Here is a 19570-nt window from a genome sequence, read left to right on the forward strand (position 1 = left end):
TACATAATGTTTACATATTTTTGCATTGCCTCACTCTCATACACTTTGAAAGTCGGAAGTTTACAATACACTTAGCCCAACTACTTTAAACTCAGTTTTTTACAATTTTCTGACATCTAATCCGAGTAAAATTCCTGTTTTAGGTCCAGTTAGGATGCACCACTTTCATTTTAAGACATTTAAAATTGTCAAAATATAGTGAGAGTGATTTTATTTCAGTTTTATTTCTTTCATCACATTTCCCAGTGGGGTCAGAAGTTTAAATAACTGAATTAGTATTTGCAGGCATTGCCTTTAAATTGTTTAAGCTTGGGTTCAAGTGTTTCAGGTAGCCCTTCCCACAAGCTTCCTACAATAAGTTGGGTGGATTTTGGCCGCATTCCTCTGACAGGCTGGGTTTGTATACGAGTCAGGTTGTAGGTCTCTTGCTCGCCACGCTTTTTCAGGTTCTGCCACAAATGTTCTTAAAGGGTTTGAGGTTCAGGGCTTTGTAATGCCACTCCAATACCTGACTTTGTTGTCCCTTAAGCCATTTTGCCACAACTTTGGAAGTATGCTAGGGGTCCATTGTACATTTGGAAGACCATTTGCGACCAGTTTAACTTCTGACTAATGTCTTGAAATGTTGCTTCAATATCTCCACATAATTTCCTCCTCATGGATGCCATCTATTTTTGTTGAAGTGCACCAAGTCCTCTGCAGCAAAGCACCCCACAACAATGATGCTGCACCCCGTGCTTCAGGTTTGGGATGGGGTGTTCTTCGGCTTGCAAGCCTCCCTTTTTCCTCCAAACATAACGAGGGTCATTATGCACAAACAGTTCTTATTTCTCCTTGCTTGAGCTGCCTTTCAGGTTATGTCGACATAAAGACTCATTTTACTGTGGATATAGATACTTTTGCACCTGTGTCCTCAGAATTCTTCAACAAGGTCCCTTTGCTGTTGTTCTGGGACTTGATTTGCACTTTTCGCCACACCCAAGTACTTCATCTCCTTAGGAGACAGAATACGTCTCCTCTGCGCGTATGACGGCTGCGTGGTCCATGGTGTTTATAACTTGCGTACTATTGTTTGTACAGATGAACATGGTACCTTCAGGCGTTTGAATTGCTCCAAGGATGAAATCAGACTTGTGGAGGGTCTTCCATCTTTGGGTTTCTGGGGTTTGGTTGATTTTCTTTTGATTTTCCCATGATGTCAAGCAAAGAGGCACCTGAGTTTGAAGGTAGCCTTTGACATCACATCCCACAGGTATAATCAAATCAAGTTTATTTTATATAGGCCCTTCGTACATCAGCTATACTCTCGACAGTGCTGTACAGAACACCCAGCCTAAAACCCCAAAGCAGCAAGCCAATGCATGTGTAGAAGCACTGCAGGTGTAGGTACACCTCCTAATTGACTCGAAATGATGTCAATTTAGGCTATCGAGAAGATTCTAAGCCATGACATCATTTTCTGGAATTTTCCAAGCTGTTTTTTTAAAGCCAGTCAACTTAGTGGTATGTAAACTTCTGACACTGGACTTGTGATACTGTGAATTATAAGTGAAAAAATCTGTCTGTAAACAATTTGTTGGAAAAATTACTTTGTGTCATGCACAAAGTAGATGTCTAAACCGGACTTACAAAAATATAGTTTGTTAACAAGAAATTTGCTGGAGTGGTTGAAGAACGCATTTTTAATGCTTCAAACTAAGTGTAATGTACACTTCCGACTTCAACTGTATGTATCATAGCTGTATTCTATCCTTTCTCCTGTATCTTAGTCTATGCCGCTCTGACATTGCTCTCCCAAATATTTTATATATTTTAATTCCATTCCCTTACTTTAGATTTGTGTGTATTGGTTAGATTTTTATTACTGTTAGATATTACTGCACTGTTAGTAGCTAGAAAATTCAAGACAGGGTCGAAACAGGTAGTGTGCGTGAGTTTGTTTCACCGTACCCGCAGTTTTGCCTGGCCGCGGCCATTCTTTCCAGTCCTATCGATGCTCTGGGCTGGATCCACACAGGACACTGGCCCCACTTCATACCTCCCCCTGCCGTGGTGGTTGCCATTTTATGCCCAAAAAGCTGTTCTGTGCCAAGATTTGTTCATGTTTATTATGAAGTCGAGGTCCGAGCTGTAGAAAGGGAGCTGATCCTAATCAGTTTGCAAAGCAATCTAGAGACATCTTCGCCTGGGGCCAGATGAGTAGTTGCTGAAGTCCGGACTGAAGCAATTTGACTGATCCTAGATCAGTCCGTTAAACCGCTGGTGGATAGCTTCCTTGCAACGAGGAAAAACTGATTTCCCTGATAATGTGCTCTCGTCTCTCTTTGCTCTCTGTCGCTCATTCTTTTGCTCTCTGCTCTCCTCGTCTCTTGCTCTCTCTCGCTCTCTTCGCTCTGCATCTCCTTCGTGCCCTCTCCTCTTCGCTGCTCTCTCGTGCTCTCTCTGTCGCTCTCGTCGTCTCTCCGTGTGTCTCTCGTGCTCTCTCGTGCTCTCTCGTGCTCTCTCGTCTCTCTCGGCTCTCTCGTGACTCTCTCTGCCTCTCTCGTGTTCTCGTGCTCTCTGTCTCTTGCTCTGCCTCTCTCTTGTGCGCTTCGCGCTCTTCTTTGCGCTCTCGCGCTCTCTTTTGGCCTCGCCCGTCTCTGTGCGCTCTGCGTCTTCTCTTGCGCACTCGCTGCTCTCCGCTCTCGGCCGCTCTTTCGCCTGCTCTCTCTTTTGCGCTCTCCGCTCTCTCTTCTTGCGCTCTCGCGCATCTCTCTTTTGCGCTCTCGCGCTTCTCTCTTTTGGCTCATCCGCGCTCTTCTCTTTTGCGCCTCGTCCGCTTGCTTCTCTCCTTCTGTGCTCTTTTGGCTCCCGCTCTCTCTCTTTGCTCCTGCGCTTCTGCGCTCTCTCGTTTGCGTCTCGCGCTCTCTCTTCTCTTTGGCCTTCTCCGCGCTCTCTCTCTCTTTGCGCTCGCGCCTCTCCTCTCTTTTGCGCATCTTCGCGCTCTTTCCTCTCTCTCTTTGCGCTCTCGCTTGCGCTTCCTCTCCTCTTTTGCCGCTCTCGCGTCTGCTCTCTTCCTTGCGCTCTCGCGATCTTCTCTCTCTTTTTGCGCCCTCTCTTCTTTTGCGCTCTCTTCTTTTTCCTCTCTTTTGCGCTCTCTCTCTGCCTCCTTATTTCTCTCTTTGCGCTTCTCTCTCTTTTTGCCGTCTGCTCTTCTCTCTCTTTGCCTCTCGCTTTTGCTCTCGCTCCTCTCCTTTTGCTCATCGCGCTCTCTGCTCCTCTTTGCTCTCCGGCGTCTCTTCTCGCGCTCTTCTCTCTTTTGCTCTCTCCGCGCTCTCTCTTTTGCTCTCCTGCAATGTGCCCCTTAATATTCACCACAATCATCCCTCGACCGTGACAAAGCCAGGCTTGTTTTGACCTGACCCCAGGATTGACCCCTGCAGGGAATGTCCGACGTGCTGGCTACCGCATTCTTCTCCTGAATCTGCTTCTGTTTTCCACAGCAATAGACATAATGTCTGCCCTGGCTGCCAGACAGGACGTTAGCTTCTCTCTCTTTCCCTCTTTCTCTTTCTTTAACAATTATCTGACCTTGGGTTGGTGGGTGTTCTATTTATCTTACCTTGTTATGCGTGTTGCCTGTTGCCCTGGTGTCTGTGGCGTGTGTGTGTGATGATGTGGTGTGTGTGGTGGTTATTGCCTGTTGTGTGTGTGGAGTACAACAGATGGTGGTGTGGAGTACAGTCATGTGACTGTTGTTATCTGCTGTGGTGTGGAAGAAATGTGTGTGTGTTTATTGCCTGTGTGTAGGGAGTACATGTGTGTGTTGTATGCCTGGTGTGGGAGTACATGTTTTGTGTGTGTGTTACTGCCTGTGTGTTTATGCCTGTGTGTTGGGAGTACATGTGTGTGTGGTGTCATGCCTTGAACTGTGTGGGATACATGTGTGTTGCCGTGTTGGAGACATGTGTGTGTGCGCCTGCTTTTTCTCTCCTTCACATTGGCGTTCCCTCTCAAATCCCAGCTTAAGTGGCGTGAAACTTCAGGCTGTCACAGGTAGCTCAGGGAAGCCTATTCCTACCAGTTTCGAGCAACACCTCCAGACCTAACGGCTTTTCACCGGGATCAAAGGGGATAGAGAGAAAAACCCACGCTTCAAAATGGACGCTTGAAAAGCATGCATTCAGCTTTTCAATGATGTATCAATGGCCAGGGCTACGTTTGAGGTCTAGTTTTCGCTCTACGTTTGTCATTTTACTGGGATATTACAGAGAGACATATGTTGACTTCCATCTCTAGACTGCCCCATGTCGTCTGAAAGCATCCAGTCTCCAATTGTTTGTGTTTTTAAGTCGTATCCTTCAGCTTGCATTTTGGATAAGATGAGCTGGCACAGACGGAATATCACACCTATAGTGCTATTGAATTTCTCTGTCCCAAAATAACTGTGCAGTCTGAATATGACTTACATTATCCCAGCCACTGGATTCAGGATAGACCAAAGCTTGTCCAAATGGACCCCTATTCCGTATATAGTCACTACTTGTGGCGCCAGGGTTTTTGTCCACTGACCGGGTGGAGAGGGGAGTTAAGTCGAGTGAATGAAATATAGTCTGCTGAACATGTTTCTATATGTAGAGAACAAACGCAGTTGCAAAGCCTTACTGTTTAGAACTCATGTTATGGACCTCTATTCCTTTTATGGCATGTTCAGTCCCCCAGTTGCATTTCTCAAAGTAGCACCTGGCATTGATACATCGCTTGGAACAAAATGGAGCAAGACACGTGTCTGGTGCTGTAATGTCTCCATAGATTTTCCCTGTTAGACATGGCTCGCGTGTACAACGTATCCCATCCAACAACATTTACCGTTTCATTTCCATCGTGCGTCACGGCAGAATTTCTTCAGATCAGATCATGGATCTTCCGCTGTTGTGGAATTTAGCCTTTCATGTCGCCAATGAAAGATTCCATCATTATCTGAGACTAGGATTGTTATTCTTGTCCTTTAGATACCAGAGGTTTTTCTCTCTCACTCCGTCAGTACTATCATACAGTATGGGAGTGAATCAAGACACCCCACTGTGAGCAATCAAGACATGATTGCACCAGCAGATTACTCTACAAACGCTTCCTTGACTCTTCTCCTTGAGAGACTGGCTTGCGTCCCAAATGGCACCCTATGCCCTTTATAGTGCACTACTTTTGATCAGGGCCCACAGTAGGGCACTATAATAGGGCATAGGATGCCAATTGGGAAGTACAAACCTGGAATTCCGCATTGCTCTGCGGTTAAGTAAGATAACAGGGCGCCATTGGAGTTCTGTTAAAAGCGTTTGCTTTGAGACTGAAGAAGAGGAGGCTAGAAACCACAATGCCGTGAAATGATGGTCTGGGCTCAGACGGAGAACTGCTTCGGTTRGGCTTCATTGTTGATGCTCTATTTTATTTTTTTTACATATTAGCATTTTGTTTACTGCAGCCCCAGACTTTAAATTGTCTGTTAGTTTTCCTCAGTCTGTCTGTCTTCAGTAGCCTAGCGATCAGATGTTGTCGTGGAATATGGTGCGGGCTGCTGAGTCCGTCTGAGGCATGCACCTTTTGTCTTTGCTGTCCTTCGCTTTCAATGAGAGCTGTCAAGCTTCGATCTACACACACAGTACACACACACTGTACACGCACCCAGTACACACACACAGTACACACACACACACTGTACACGCACACAGTGCTTCAAAGGCTGTCTGTCTGTGCGCTAGAGCAGTGAAAGTCCTTGTGCCCGTCAACAGACAACTCTGCTGCCTGTCACACACACTCCGCTGCCTGTCAGGCTGATCTAAAATGGCAGGCAAACAGCCTGGCAGGCAGGCAGATTCCCTCTATTACAGAGAGGAAAGACATCTTCTGTTATGCCAGATGCTACACACACACACACACACACACTCTAGCTGTGTGTTCCTGGTGCACCTTCACCTCAGATAATAACATGTGAAGCTCCAGACTCCATAATGAGTCCATTGATCTCCTTGTATATGAGACCTACATTATTGAACTGAAGATCACATTCAATGTTTATTTGATTGAATCTAATTGATTGTTCTGGTTGGGTCATGTCTCATCTTTGTAGACTGTGTTTTTACATGTGTTTGTGTTGTGAGAGACTGTTAGCCTATGTTATTATGTTCATACTAATCGGCGTATCCAGACCTGGCATGTCCCACTAGCTAGATGTGGATCCAGCTGAGAGCGTGACTAACATGATCAAACGCCAGGTCTGTGTTGCCGTCAAACAAAACTTCTGAGGCCGTATCATCAAGACCTCAGGAATGCATGCGGAGGTCTTATCGTGTTGAGTTTACACCCTTCTCCTGTGTGTCACGGGGCCATTTGCACAGTGCTGGAAAAACCTGTTTCTCTCGGTTTATTCACTTTTCTCTCCCTCATTGTCCTTGAAGGACATCTCTCTTTTTCATGTTTCCCCTCCTCTACAGCTCCCTCTCTCTCCCTCTACTGCTTCCACTCTCCCTCCTACTGTCTTCCACTCGCTCCTGCATCTCCTCTCCCTCCCTCTACTGCTCCCTCTTCTGCCCTCCCGTCTATCATCTGCTCCCACTCTCATTCCCTGCCCTCTTACTGCTATTCCCGCTCTCCCTCCTCTTTACTGCTCCACTCTCTCCCTTCCTCTCTGCTCCCACCTCTCCCTGCCTCTACTGCCTCCCATCTCCTCACCTCCCTCTACTGCACACCCATCTACTCGTCCCTCCCTGCTAGTACTTTTCTCCCACTCTCTCCCCTCCCTCTACGCTCCCACTCTCTCCCTCCCTCTACTTGACCTCGCCACTCTCTCCCTCCCTCTATGCTCCCACTCTCTCCCTCCCTCTTACTGCCTCCCACTCTCTCCCTCCTACCTACTGCCTTCCCACTTCTGTCCCTCCCTCTTACTGCTCCCACTGGGTCTCTCCCTCCCTCTTACTGCCTCCCCAACTCCTCTGCTACCTGCTGAGTTCATAATGAGATCTTGGGTAACCACCAGGTCTGTTCAATGCAGGGCGGCCAGCAAGAAAAACACCTCTTGTACACAAACATTCCTTCCAGCATATAGGCCTCCTTTACATCTTGACCTCTGCTGCGGACTGTGAGCTCTCTCTGATTAACCACAACAAGGTCTGCAATCTGGCCTAGTCTGAGTTTCCCGCCAAACGTCCTGTCTAGCCTTAGTATATGCTGACCATCTTGTTATTTTGCACTGGCCGCTTCTCATAGCCTTGTAATAGACCCTGCTTTTTATCGCCCGCGGGCTAGCTGGCTACCTTTTACTGTCAGTTAGCATTCACCTGTCTGTTTGGCATCCTCACTTACCGACCTGGTTTTGTCGTGTTTTTTTTCTGTTCTGAAGACTATGCCTTCTGGGAAGCGTGACCATTATGGGAAGGAGACAAACTGTCAGCAGTCGCAGTAGAAAAACAAAATGTCTCCCCAATTGAAAGATAACATGTGGGGGAAGAGCAATACAGGGTAAAACCTTTCCAACATTTTAACGCCCAAGGATACAAAGGATTTCAGGAAGGAAGTGTAATGCCAAAAATGGAGCACTTGATGCAAAACCCTGCGGTCTTCAAACCAGCCCCCCTAACAGAGCCCCTCGAGCGAAGAATGCCTAAGCTTCCTCTGAGACGCCAGAGAGATGCCTCTTCATTATTGGTTCAACACAGCAGATTTAAATAGACACCTAAGCCTCCACTTTCAGGGGTCCTTCTCTCCTTGACTCTGAAGTTAGGCTATAATACCCGAGAGCAGGAGAGAAAGCTTACACGTTCTTGGAACCCGCGAAGTCAGAACCCTGGGCTTTTTTTGCTTGGGAATGCCATCACCCTGGTAACAGACGCTGTGTGTATGAGTACTTGACTCAGGACAGGTTTTGATGTGATGCCAGTCAAAAATATGGATACATGTAATATTGATCTCATTCAATGCCCATTCATTGACCACAACCTCGCAGGTACTATGTGGACAGCTGACAGAACGAACATGCCAAAATACTTTACCCATTATTTATTAGGACCGTTTACTGACGTTGACAGTCACTGTTAGATGTGACCATCTCGCTCAGTCGTAGCAGAAGCTTTCATTCTCATTATATCCTGCTTGAACCATTACTAATGCCGCCTCCTCCTCTTTCCCGCCAATTATAACCTTAAGAAGCCTTGAGCGAATGGAGGCCTGACTTGCAGTTAGATGGATAAAATAAATAGCTGTGACATTGACGAAGAAAAAAGGTTACGTTCCCAAAGTAATGAAGCGTGTCCCTGTTTATCACAGCGAGAGCAAGCGGAGATGCGATGGAGAGTGCTAACTGAGATGGAAGCAGTGAGAGAGCGACTGCCAGTTACACCCTACTCACTCACCTCAGGTTAAAACCGCCTCAAGACCCCCGCTTTGGCCTTGACGCTCGCTGGACGCTCGCCCCACTTTATTCAGCTCTCATTCAGCGAGCGTTGGTCACATGTTTTACACCTCCGCCGACACGTCCGCGCACGGATCAAAATAACGCCCCGGAACAGACTGGTTCCTCCGGTTTTACCATTTTTTCCCATCCCAAAAATCTAATTTAAAATTCGAAGCGGATAATTACATTTAGGAGGGATAAGGGCCTTGGAAGCCGCCTTACAAATTGAATAGAATAGATGGAAAGATTTCTTTAATCACATGTACTGCTTAATCAATAGCCTAATCTAGCTTTGCAAATTAGAAGAATGGGTCTCTTTTTGTGAAGGCTTTGGTCACCACCTATAACTCCAGACCTGGGTTCAAATAACTAGTTGCAAATCTTTCAAATACTTAGTGGTTTGCTCCAGTCTGCTGCGTGGTCAGATGGGGCGGGTTTGCACTTTTCCCGGCTAATGATGTGTTAGATTGCACCAGCAATGAGACCATCAATAAAGCCCAAGAGAAAGTATTTTGAACCCCAGGACTGCCATCTTCTTTGGAACAACAGAAGGAAATGGCTCCTCATTCAACTGAAATAGATAAGGTATTAAAGCAATATCCCTAAGACGGAGGAAAGGTCCAATATAATACCATTTGTATCCCCCCTGCGGTGTGCTGCAGTTACATGTGGATTGACTTGACTAGAGTTTTTGAGGAAAAGGTCAGATCAATTGAAATTCACTTTGTTTACCTTCTGAATGGAACGTGATCTTCAGCCCTGGTATCCCATCCTGTCTTCAACTGACTTCCATCCAATCATCGGAGGGTCAATCTCAAAACTTTGGAGGCGAAATGGATTTAATCAATTACTTGGGAAGGGGAGGGCGAACTCACCACGCTCCACCACCAATGTTGTGGCTCCCATCTATGTGAATATGTCATAGCATGGAGTATCGCGCCATAATGAGTAGTGTTTTTTTGTTTGTTCATGCTAGAAGGTATCTAGACTGAGAGATCTTCTCTCTGCAGTGTCTGAGGACGTTGGTGGGCCACACGGGGGGCGTGTGGTCGTCCCAGATGAGGGACAACATCATCATCAGCGGCTCCACCGACCGGACGCTCAAGGTCTGGAACGCAGAGACGGGCGACTGTATCCACACCCTGTACGGGCATACCTCAACGGTGCGCTGTATGCACCTGCACGAGAAAACGTATGTACTGAGTGACTGTTCCCCCACAGGTTGTTATCGTTCAAATGGACCAGTAGTTGTCCGACACGAGTTGAGAAACATACTCTATTCTATTCCTGGTATCAAAACAGCATGTATTACAAGCATACTGTACCCAGGCAGTAAAAAACACATCAGTGGAAGACCACAACATGCCAATGTGCCTCATGAAGTGTACTTAGGGTCTCYTAGGGACTGAATAGAACCCTGAATAGAACCAAAGTGGCCGTCTAAGTGATCCGCCTGCCACTCCTCTAGTGCTCTTCCTGCCTCGAGGCCGATGTGTTCTGTGTAACATTTTGATTACTCACTCGGAGGAAGTGAAGGGCCTCTGGCGGCTGCAGGGCTTGACAGTGGAAGAACGGTGATTTCCATCTTTGTCAGTGCTGGATGCCGGAAGCCGTTTTGTAACTTATGGAGTACGCCTCCCAATTCTTTATGAGCCTGTTTTTCCCGCTTTCTGTGCCGGAGGGGTTGCAGGTTTAGGAGGGGGTGGGTATTGTGTCCTGGGGGTTTTGTGTACGTTCATGTACCAGCATGACGATGGCGAAACTCGAAGATGGTCTTTGTCAGAATGAGAAGGCTACAATCTTATTTACGTATTTCCTGTTTTGCTTTCATCAACTGTCATTATGGGAATGAGGGCTAGAGGTCAACCTCTTGCATTTACTGCCAGTAAATCACCAACATGAAGGATACGTGTCTGCAAGGCCCTGGCAAAAACACCATTAGGTTTGTCAAGATTCCCATCAAAGCTGTCACACTAACTGCTCCCTTTTCCCACACGAACATAAAAGCAATTGCCTTGATCCTATATGAATCCAATCTAACCAGTAGATTTGAGCCATAAACACTCAGCCTGTAATTCTCAGACATTCAGCCAGCTAACTTTAGATTTGATAAAGTCCTGCAGGAATAGACTAGTGTTTTGAATGTTGATGTCTCGTCAATCCGTCTCCTCTTTCTTCTCCCAGGGTGGTGAGTGGTTCTCGCGACGCRACGCTGCGCGTGTGGAACGTCGAGACGGGCCAGTGTTTACACGTCCTCATGGGCCACGTGGCGGCGGTGCGCTGCGTCCAGTACGACGGCCGCAGGGTGGTCAGCGGGGCCTACGACTTCATGGTCAAGGTCTGGGACCCCGAGACTGAGACCTGCCTCCACACGCTGCAGGGCCACACCAACAGAGTGTACTCACTACAGGTAGGGGTCTGTGTACACGTGCAGTCTCATATTTATTTACATTTGAGTCATTTAGCAGACGCTCTTATCCAGAGCGACTTACAGGAGCAATTAGGGTTACGTGCCTTGCTCAAGGGCACATTGACATATTTTTCACCTAGTCAGCTCTGGGATTTGAACCAGCAGCCTTTCAGTTACTGGCCCAACGCTCTTAACCGCTATACTACCTGCCGCACACGCTCACTTACACTCATACGCACCACAGAGTCCAGCATGTCATTAATGTCTGAAGATTTGTGTAGTGACTTAGTCTATTGGATTTTAATCTACAGTCCTCTAAGTGAACCGTGTATTTAAACTGTGTATTTAAACTGTGCATTTAAACTGTGCATAATCAAGCCCTTCTCATCAAAGAGCGCCCCGCCCCAACTCAAACATCACTATTTTTACTTTCCTTTTATGTCCTACCATTTGGCAGCCCTCTAGGGATAAAACACGAAACGAATCAATTTAGCACGCCGTCATCCTCTACTCAAATCAAATCCCTTCATATATCCACTGTACAGTTTGGTGTAAATTATAATCATCTCTTTTGAAAGTGTACAACAGGGTCTCATCTGGTTCATACAGTGCCTAACGCGTCCATAAAACAAGAACGATGGACCTCGGAGGACTTAGAAAACCCAGAGCCCTTTAAAACAGTGTTTGCCGTTGGTGCTGAGAACCGCCATTCCACAATATGATAAGGTGGTTGCCATGTGAACCACACTGGTTGGGYAAAAGCCACAACAAAATAGTCCCTCTGTCTGTTGTATCCAAGGCAGCAGAGCAGCAGTACGATGGGTTTTTCTCAACTCCTTCTCTTTCTACGTTGCAGTAACATTATATAAACAGAACAATAGTGTGAGTCTGGGTCACACACACACACACACACACACACAGTAGTAGTAGTGTTAGAAGGTTAATGGATTCCTCTGCCTTGTGTCCTCGAAGATGTCCTCTCCCTTTACATCTCTCTTGCTCTTGCTCTCTCTCTCTGTGTGATAACGGAGCAGTTTAGAGCCACAACTATCACCTTCAGAGAGAGAGGCAGCATCCCAAATGGTTCCCTTTTCCCTTTATAGTGCACTGCTTTTGACCAGGCTCAAAAGTAGTTCATCTGAATAGGGAATAGGGGYGAGAGAGAGAGAGGGGTTTACTGTTTAGATGGACAGATGCCCTCCACTCTATACACTCTATGTGACTCTGACTTTGAAAAAGCTGTGCAAATCTATACAATTAATTAGATCTAATGAATTAATGTGATATTATATGAATGCTAATGAATTTAATTCATTATATCTAATGGAATAGTATCTAGAAAAGCCTTATTTGACTCCGATTCAATGGATTCATCAGACACATCCGATCTGAATTCCAATGTAGAATTCCTTATTTTACACTACATTTTATTGTAATATATAAGTGGATCCTCCTCTGTGTGGCTTGCTCTTTGGGTTCTGTCCCAGGGTACTGTAAAGCCTCTCTGATAACTGCTGATGGAAAAAGGGCTTCATGAATACATTCTATTGATTGATTCTATGCTAGAATAGAAATGACTGGAATCCGTTGGTGTCAAACGGAATGTACCGCAATAACTGGCTCATCCTTCCACCCCTCCAGTTTGATGGGATCCACGTGGTGAGTGGTAGCCTGGACACGTCTATCCGGGTGTGGGATGTGGAGACGGGTAACTGCATCCACACTCTGACAGGTCACCAGTCCCTCACCAGCGGCATGGAGCTCAAAGACAACATCCTGGTCTCGGGCAACGCCGACTCCACCGTCAAGATCTGGGACATCAAGACGGGACAGTGCCTGCAGACGTTGCAAGGTGAGTCTTGTCCTGTGTGCACAGACACGCGTAGTGCCTGCAGACGTTGCAAGGTGAGTCTTCGTCCTTCCCACAGACACACATATGCCTGCAGACGTTGCAAGGTGAGTCTTCGTCTTCCCACAGACACACGTTAGTGCCTGGCAGACGTTGCAAGGTGAGTCTTCGTCCTTCCCACAGACACACAGATGTGCCTGGAGACGTTGTGCAAGGTGAGTCTTCGTCCTTCCATAGACCACCCGTAGTGCCTGGAGACGTTGCAAGAGTGAGTCTTCGTTCCTTCCCATCAGACACCGCGTACGTGCCTGCTCAGACGTTGCAAAATGGTGAGTCTTGCGTCCCTTCCCACAACAACACGTAGTGCGCCTGCAGGAACGCGTGTGCAAAGGTGAGTTCTTCGTCCTTCCCACAGACACACATAGTGCCTGGAGAGTGCAAGGCGAGTCTGTCGTCAACGGCCCTTCCGTTGGAACAGGGGTTGATATTCATTAAAGAACAACGAAGTAAAAGCGGCTTAGCAAATGAAAATGAAAACGGGTGTTTCGTCATTGACCAAGTTCAGGTAGTCCTCGCCCTGTTTCAGCCCGTTTTTTCTGTTTTGGTGGTTGTAAATACAACCATGTTTTGATTGATTGGTTGATTTGATATGACTTATATAGTGCGTTCTTGACTCTCAAAATGCTTTACATGGTAGGGGGAAACTCCTTCAAACTCCACCATCTACCGCAGACAACTCTATAACCTCCTTTTATCTGTAAGTGGGGAAAATGTCTGGAATTGGCCAATTTTGGACCGAGCATAAGGCTGTTGCTCTGAGATATTCACTCAATGATGTGCTTGGCTGTGCATGGCCAAACGGCGCCAACACATTGTGGGCCAGCCAGCCAGCCACTCTTCAGATAGGGATCATTTCCCTGGCTCTGGATGTTAGTGTAACAGTTTCTCTCAGCCATTAGCACTAAGTACTGTTACCTTGAATGGGGAGAAATGGAGAAACCCTTACTGTGTGCAGCTGCACTGTTTCTGCCAGTGCTAATTTCCCCCAAATGGCCTCATTAGTGAACTACAACCCAACGATTCCCATGGAACTACAACTCACACGTGTCCCCTCCCCTTGGAACAAGGGAATAGATATCGCCCTGTTTTAGAGATGAGAGAGAAGAGGGGAGGATGTGAGAGGAGGGGTGAAAGGGGTGATGGCCTTGCATGAGGATGAGAGAGAAGGCAAAGAAAGGCATTCTATGCTATCAAAAGGAACATAAAGTTCGACATACCAATTAGGATCTAGCTAAAAAATACTTGAATCAGTTATAGAACCCATTGCCCGTTATGGTTGTGAGGTCTGGGGTCCGCTCACCAACCAAGAATTCAAAAAATGGGAACAAACACCAAATTGAGACTGCATGCAGAATTCTGCAAAAATATCCTCTGTGTACAACGTAAAACACCAAATAATGCATGCAGAGCAGAATTAGGCCAATAACCGCTAATTATCAAAATCCAGAAAAGAGCCGTTAAATTCTACAACTCCCTAGAAGGAAGCGATTCCCAAACCTTCCATAACAAAGCCATCACCTACAAAGAGATGAACCTGGAGAAGAGCCCCTTAATTAAGCAAGCTGGTCCTGGGGCTCTGCTCACAAACACAAACAGAGCCCCAGGACAGAAACACAATTAGACCCAACCAAATCATGAGGAAACTAAAAGATAATTACTTGACACATTGGAAAGACTTTACAAAAAACCAGCGACGACTAGAATGGTATTTGGCCCTAAATAGAGAGTACACAGTGGCAGAATACCTGACCACTGYCTGACCCCAAATTAAGGAATTATTTGATTATGTACAGACTCAGTGAGCATAGCCTTGCTATTGAGAGGCCACTGAAGGCAGAACTGGCCACAAAATGAGGTGGAAACTGAGCTGCACTTCCTAACCTCCTGCCAAATGTACGACCATATTAGAGAGATTTCTCTCCGATTACACAGACCCACAAAGAATTTCGAAAACAAACCCAATTTTGATAAACTCCCATATCTATTGGGTGAAATACCACAGTGTTCCATCACAGCAGCAAGATTTGTGACGTGTTGCCACAAGAAAAGGACAACCAGTGAAGAACAAACACAARCTATATTTATTTATTTTCCCTTTTGTAGTTTAACTATTTGCACATCATTACAACACTGTATATAGACATAATGACATTTGAAATGTCTTTATTCTTTTGGAACTTTTGTGAGTGTTCATTTTTTATCTGTTTCACTTGCTTTGGCAATGTAACATATATGTTTCCCATGCCAATAAAGCCCCTTATGATGAGGAGAGAGGAAGAAAGGTGGATGGGGTCTTGTCGGGGAGCCTGGCCCAGGTCCTGTCTTGTCGGGGAGCCTGGCCCATGAGGGGCATGACAAGGGGGCGTGACGCCCGGCCAAGTGGGCATGGAGGGGGATGGGGTGCAGGGATTATGTAGGTCATGTAATTGGGTCAATGGGCAATTTCTGCCATTCATTCATTAGGGCATTTAGATAAGACAAAAGCCTCAACAGGCAACTCACTGGCAGCCACAGATGAGGTACTTAAACTGAGAGGATAGGTAACGACGTAGCCAGCTGCTTTGTTGTGGAAATTTAAATGGAGAGGGAGGGAAGAGAGGGGGAGGGTGAGAGAGAGAGAMATATGTGGGGGTTGGCTGGGTACATTGTCAAATCTTTGTGAGAAAGGCGCAGTGCAAAATGTCTAGCCCTTTGAAAACACTACAGACAGACGAAGYGAGAGGATGAGGGTTTACACTGCTGGCTGCCACTGGAGCACTGTTCAAATGACATCTGTTGGTAGGCTAATGAACACAATTCCTAGTGTACTTCATACAATGAATGATTTCGCATTCATAATGAGCACATTTCATTGTGGACTGTAGTTCACCATATTAGAGATTTCATCCTGATTACTATTCACTGTTTAGAGTTTTGTGGAATAACTGCTGGAAGGTATTGTAATGTTGCCACATCTTTGAAACTGTGATTCTGTGTTTGTTTTAATAGTGTAAACTAGATCAAATGTGGGGGATTTATCATCTGCATTTCTTCAGGGAATATTAGTCATTCACACAGACACACACAGGGGCACCTCGTCGAAAGAGGAGGCAACAGTCACAGACGCCACATTCTACACACCAAATGGGTGTTCCTGCCACACACACACACACACACACACACACACACACACACACACACACACACACACACACACACACACACCGCTGTAGTGCCAACAGGCTGCAGTCAGCAGAGCTAGTCAGCAGCTGTAGATGGTGACAGCTCTATGCCCTGGGCTCCTCTCCTCTACTAGCCCAGGATTTTCCATGGCAGACGAGGACAAGGCAGGGTGCCTTATTTCCCTGCCTTAACACTCCAGAAATAAACCGTATAGTGTTTACCATCTCTACCAGGTCTTCCACCAATGACCTCGCAATCAATGATCTCTTTCTATCAAGCCTTTTCTCTTTATTGGTTTCCTTTTTTCACTCACTCGTTGAGTCCATCTAACTCTCTGCCTCTCTCTATGTTCTTGAAGGGATATTATGGGATTTTGGCAACGAGGCCCTTCATCTACTTTCCGAGAGTCGGATGAACTCATTGATGCCATTTTTATGTCTCTGTGTCCAGTATGAAGGAAGTTAGAGGTAGTTTCGCGACCCAATGCTAACTAGCTTTAGCGCAATTGATGGAAGTCACATCGACTTCAAGTAATTGCGCTAACGCTAGTTAGCAACTTCAGAGACAAAAAAATGGTATCTGTGAGTTCATCTGACTCTGGGGAGGTAGACGTTAAAGGGACACTACAGTGAAAAGGAGAAACTAGCTATTTATCTCTTTCACACATTCGCTCACTCTTCTCCCCCTCCTCTCTCTCTCCCCCTCTCCACCACCAGGTCCCCACAAGCACCAGAGCGCCGTGACGTGCCTGCAGTTCAACAAGAACTTTGTCATCACCAGCTCGGACGACGGCACGGTGAAGCTGTGGGACCTGAAGACGGGCGAGTTCATCCGCAACCTGGTGACGCTGGAGAGCGGCGGCAGCGGCGGGGTGGTGTGGCGCATCCGTGCCTCCAACACCAAGCTGGTGTGTGCCGTGGGAAGCCGCAACGGCACCGAGGAGACAAAACTACTGGTGCTAGACTTTGACGTGGACATGAAGTGAGAGGAGAGGAGGGGAAATGGTCGAGACGGGGACAAATGAGGAGAGGGGAGGAGGGTTAAAGGGAGACGAGGATGAGATGGCTCAACATCGAGGGTGAACGTGCCCTAAACTCTTCACTCCCACACTCAGAAACAGCCCCACCCTACCCTCAACGCTACCACCGCCCCCTCCCCCTCCTTACCTCTCCCCTCTCCCGTTTTTGACAAAGCCACAGTCGCCAACCTCACCGGCCAGCACCCGTACTTGTTACCCCTCCCACCTTAAGGGGGTGGAGTCCGAATCAGAAGGGGTGGGGTGGAAATGGGTGTGGCTTTAAACAGGGGTGTGGCGAGCCGCCCGCACCTCTGCGGTAGGCTGGGAGGAAGAGGAAGGAGAGGGGGAGGAACGGACTCGTCCAATAAAGGAGGAAGAGAAGAAAGACAGGAACTCTTGAAGAAATAACTCTGCGGCTATAGAGGCAGCTTCTTCGCAAAATAAACAGAGACTTGTTCACTCAAGCCTGACGCAAGCATTTGTTCAGATGTATAAAGATATATAATTTTTTATCCCCCACATAAAGCGCCAAACGACTATTTAATAGAAGAACAACACTATATACAGTACACAAGGCAAAGACACAGGGAAACATCAAATTCTCATTTGAGGAAATTAAGTGAATTGGAAAAAAGTTGAACACACAGACACACACTATTAGCTAAGTAAGGAGGTTCTTGTCGTCGGGGAGAGAATGAGAGAAACGACATGCCAAGAATCTGATTGGTCCCCAAACCAGGTATGAGCCTATAACATCAGGCCCTATATCCTGTTCTCTGTTTGTTCCATTCTTATTGTTCTTCAGTCTTTTAGTTCCAGGGTTTGATTTCTTCAAAAAACACATAGGAGCACACACACAACTGTGAATTTGCTTTCCTGTTGTAGCTATGTTCTTTCAATCAGTTCAAAGACGAGGATTTTTGTTTGTTTGTTTTTTGTTTGCCTATTGTTGCCAACAGCAACAACTCCCAGTATTAACCTGTTCCACTCACGTCTTTGCTTTTGTTATCTCACCACGTTTTATTTTCTGTTTGGGTTGTTCTTTACATTTTTCTTTTCTTCATAGCTGAAGTCCGGAGATGTTACGTCTCCAGATTTAGACATTATGCTGTCCTTTGTTTTTCAACGAGTCTGGCTGGGTTGGTTCCTCAATGCTGGTTCTTACGTGGGGGGGGAAAGGTTGGGGTTCTCTTCTCGGAGCTCTTCGTGTGGAATAGCGTCCTCCCTCCCTCCCAGTACCGTTTTCCCAGTGGGTAAACTGTATTTATGCTGCTAGATAAAACTGAAATTAAGATGGAACTTTTACTCGCTGTGACGTTTTAGTCCCAGACTAAATTCCAAAATYGACTCTTCTAATGTTTTAAACAGACGACACACAAAAGAGAGAGAGAGGGAAACATGACAATAACAACCGTGGTTTTGTTTCTGCCACTGAAACTTGAGCCAAACATGCCTCAGCGAGGCTGAGAGGAGAGAGTGTTGGACAAAGACAGGTTTGCCTGCGTAGAGGAAACGATAGGGTGTAATGTGTGTGTGTGTGTGTGTGTGTGTGTGTGTGTGTATGTTTTTGGGCAAATTGTTAACACATTCCTTGGGACAAAGTGCTTTCAGCCTGTTCTGTGGGGAACTGTGTAGATGCTGTGTGGACTGGCAAAGAGAAAAAAGAAAATAGCAAATGTGTTTTTTTGTTTTTTTTTATTGAGTGAATGAAAGAAAGAACTGTCCATCCATATGTGACTTGTTTCCATTCAAATGTTTGAAGCCACATTGATGAATGGGCGCAAACTGACAACAAGTACAGTAGAAGGCAGGACAGTCTTAGTGTTATGAATATGACATATTACACATTACAGTCAAACTGTTAAGCGCTAGCTAGCTCGCGTAGCAGTTAGCCGTCTAATGGTTTGTGAATGGAAAATGTACCAACAGGCAACCTGGCTTCAAGTGAACAGAACATTGTAGCCAAAACGATAAGTTAAACTCAATCTCCCAAGAAAGGAGTCACACACAACTCAAGCAGAACTGTGAAAGTGGTTTAACACTGTYTATTAAAAWAAAAAAKAATCTTGTTCTTTCTCCTCTCTCGTTTTATTTTTAATCTGTTTTAATTTATGATCTGGTTTGAGAAATCAGATGCCGCAGGTGTTTTTATTTTTTCAGTTCATTCATGTAACTGCCTGGCAAAAAGAAAACAGACAGAGAAAAAAAACCTGAAAGGGATTGTGGATTTGTTTGATTCAACTTAGAATTTTTATTTTCTTATAACTTAAGTGCAATAAAATGTGAGTTTTTTTCTTCTTTCATTTCAAGCATTTCAGTTGTCTGTTTTTCACTGTGTTATGTGTTCAATAAAGCGTCTTCGGTTTATTACATTACTGAGGGGAATACTTTCAAATACTTTGTCTTTGGTGCACGTTTCAACACACACACATTCGCATGGCAAATTAAACCGGTAACCACGATAACATTTGAGATTACTAGCATGTTGAACAAATGAGGTTCACGGAACTGGAGTCACGGTTAAGTAGTGTGCTGGTGCTTGGTTCTTCTACACACCAGTGTTCCTTGTGGTGTCAGAAGTCTCATTTCCATAGTATTTAATTTACCGTGACTACATAAGCGCCTAACCCCACCCATATCATTAGC

At 45.9% G+C, this 19570-nt stretch overlaps 1 protein-coding gene across 1 annotated transcript in view; it reads left to right on the plus strand.

Annotated features, from left to right (window-relative positions):
* Positions 1-19299, plus strand: part of LOC112071953 (F-box/WD repeat-containing protein 7-like) — a 39291-nt gene extending 19992 nt beyond the window's left edge. The window contains exons 11-14 of the mRNA XM_024139367.2: positions 9436-9617; positions 10610-10835; positions 12477-12687; positions 16623-19299. Of these exons, the coding sequence (XP_023995135.1) occupies positions 9436-9617; positions 10610-10835; positions 12477-12687; positions 16623-16891 (888 nt within the window). The 3' untranslated portion in view covers positions 16892-19299. The remainder of the gene's footprint in view (positions 1-9435; positions 9618-10609; positions 10836-12476; positions 12688-16622) is intronic.
* Positions 19300-19570: the final 271 nt, after the last annotated feature.

Source organism: Salvelinus sp. IW2-2015, unplaced genomic scaffold (genome assembly GCF_002910315.2).
Source record: "Salvelinus sp. IW2-2015 unplaced genomic scaffold, ASM291031v2 Un_scaffold1780, whole genome shotgun sequence".
Taxonomy (NCBI): Eukaryota; Metazoa; Chordata; class Actinopteri; order Salmoniformes; family Salmonidae; genus Salvelinus; species Salvelinus sp. IW2-2015.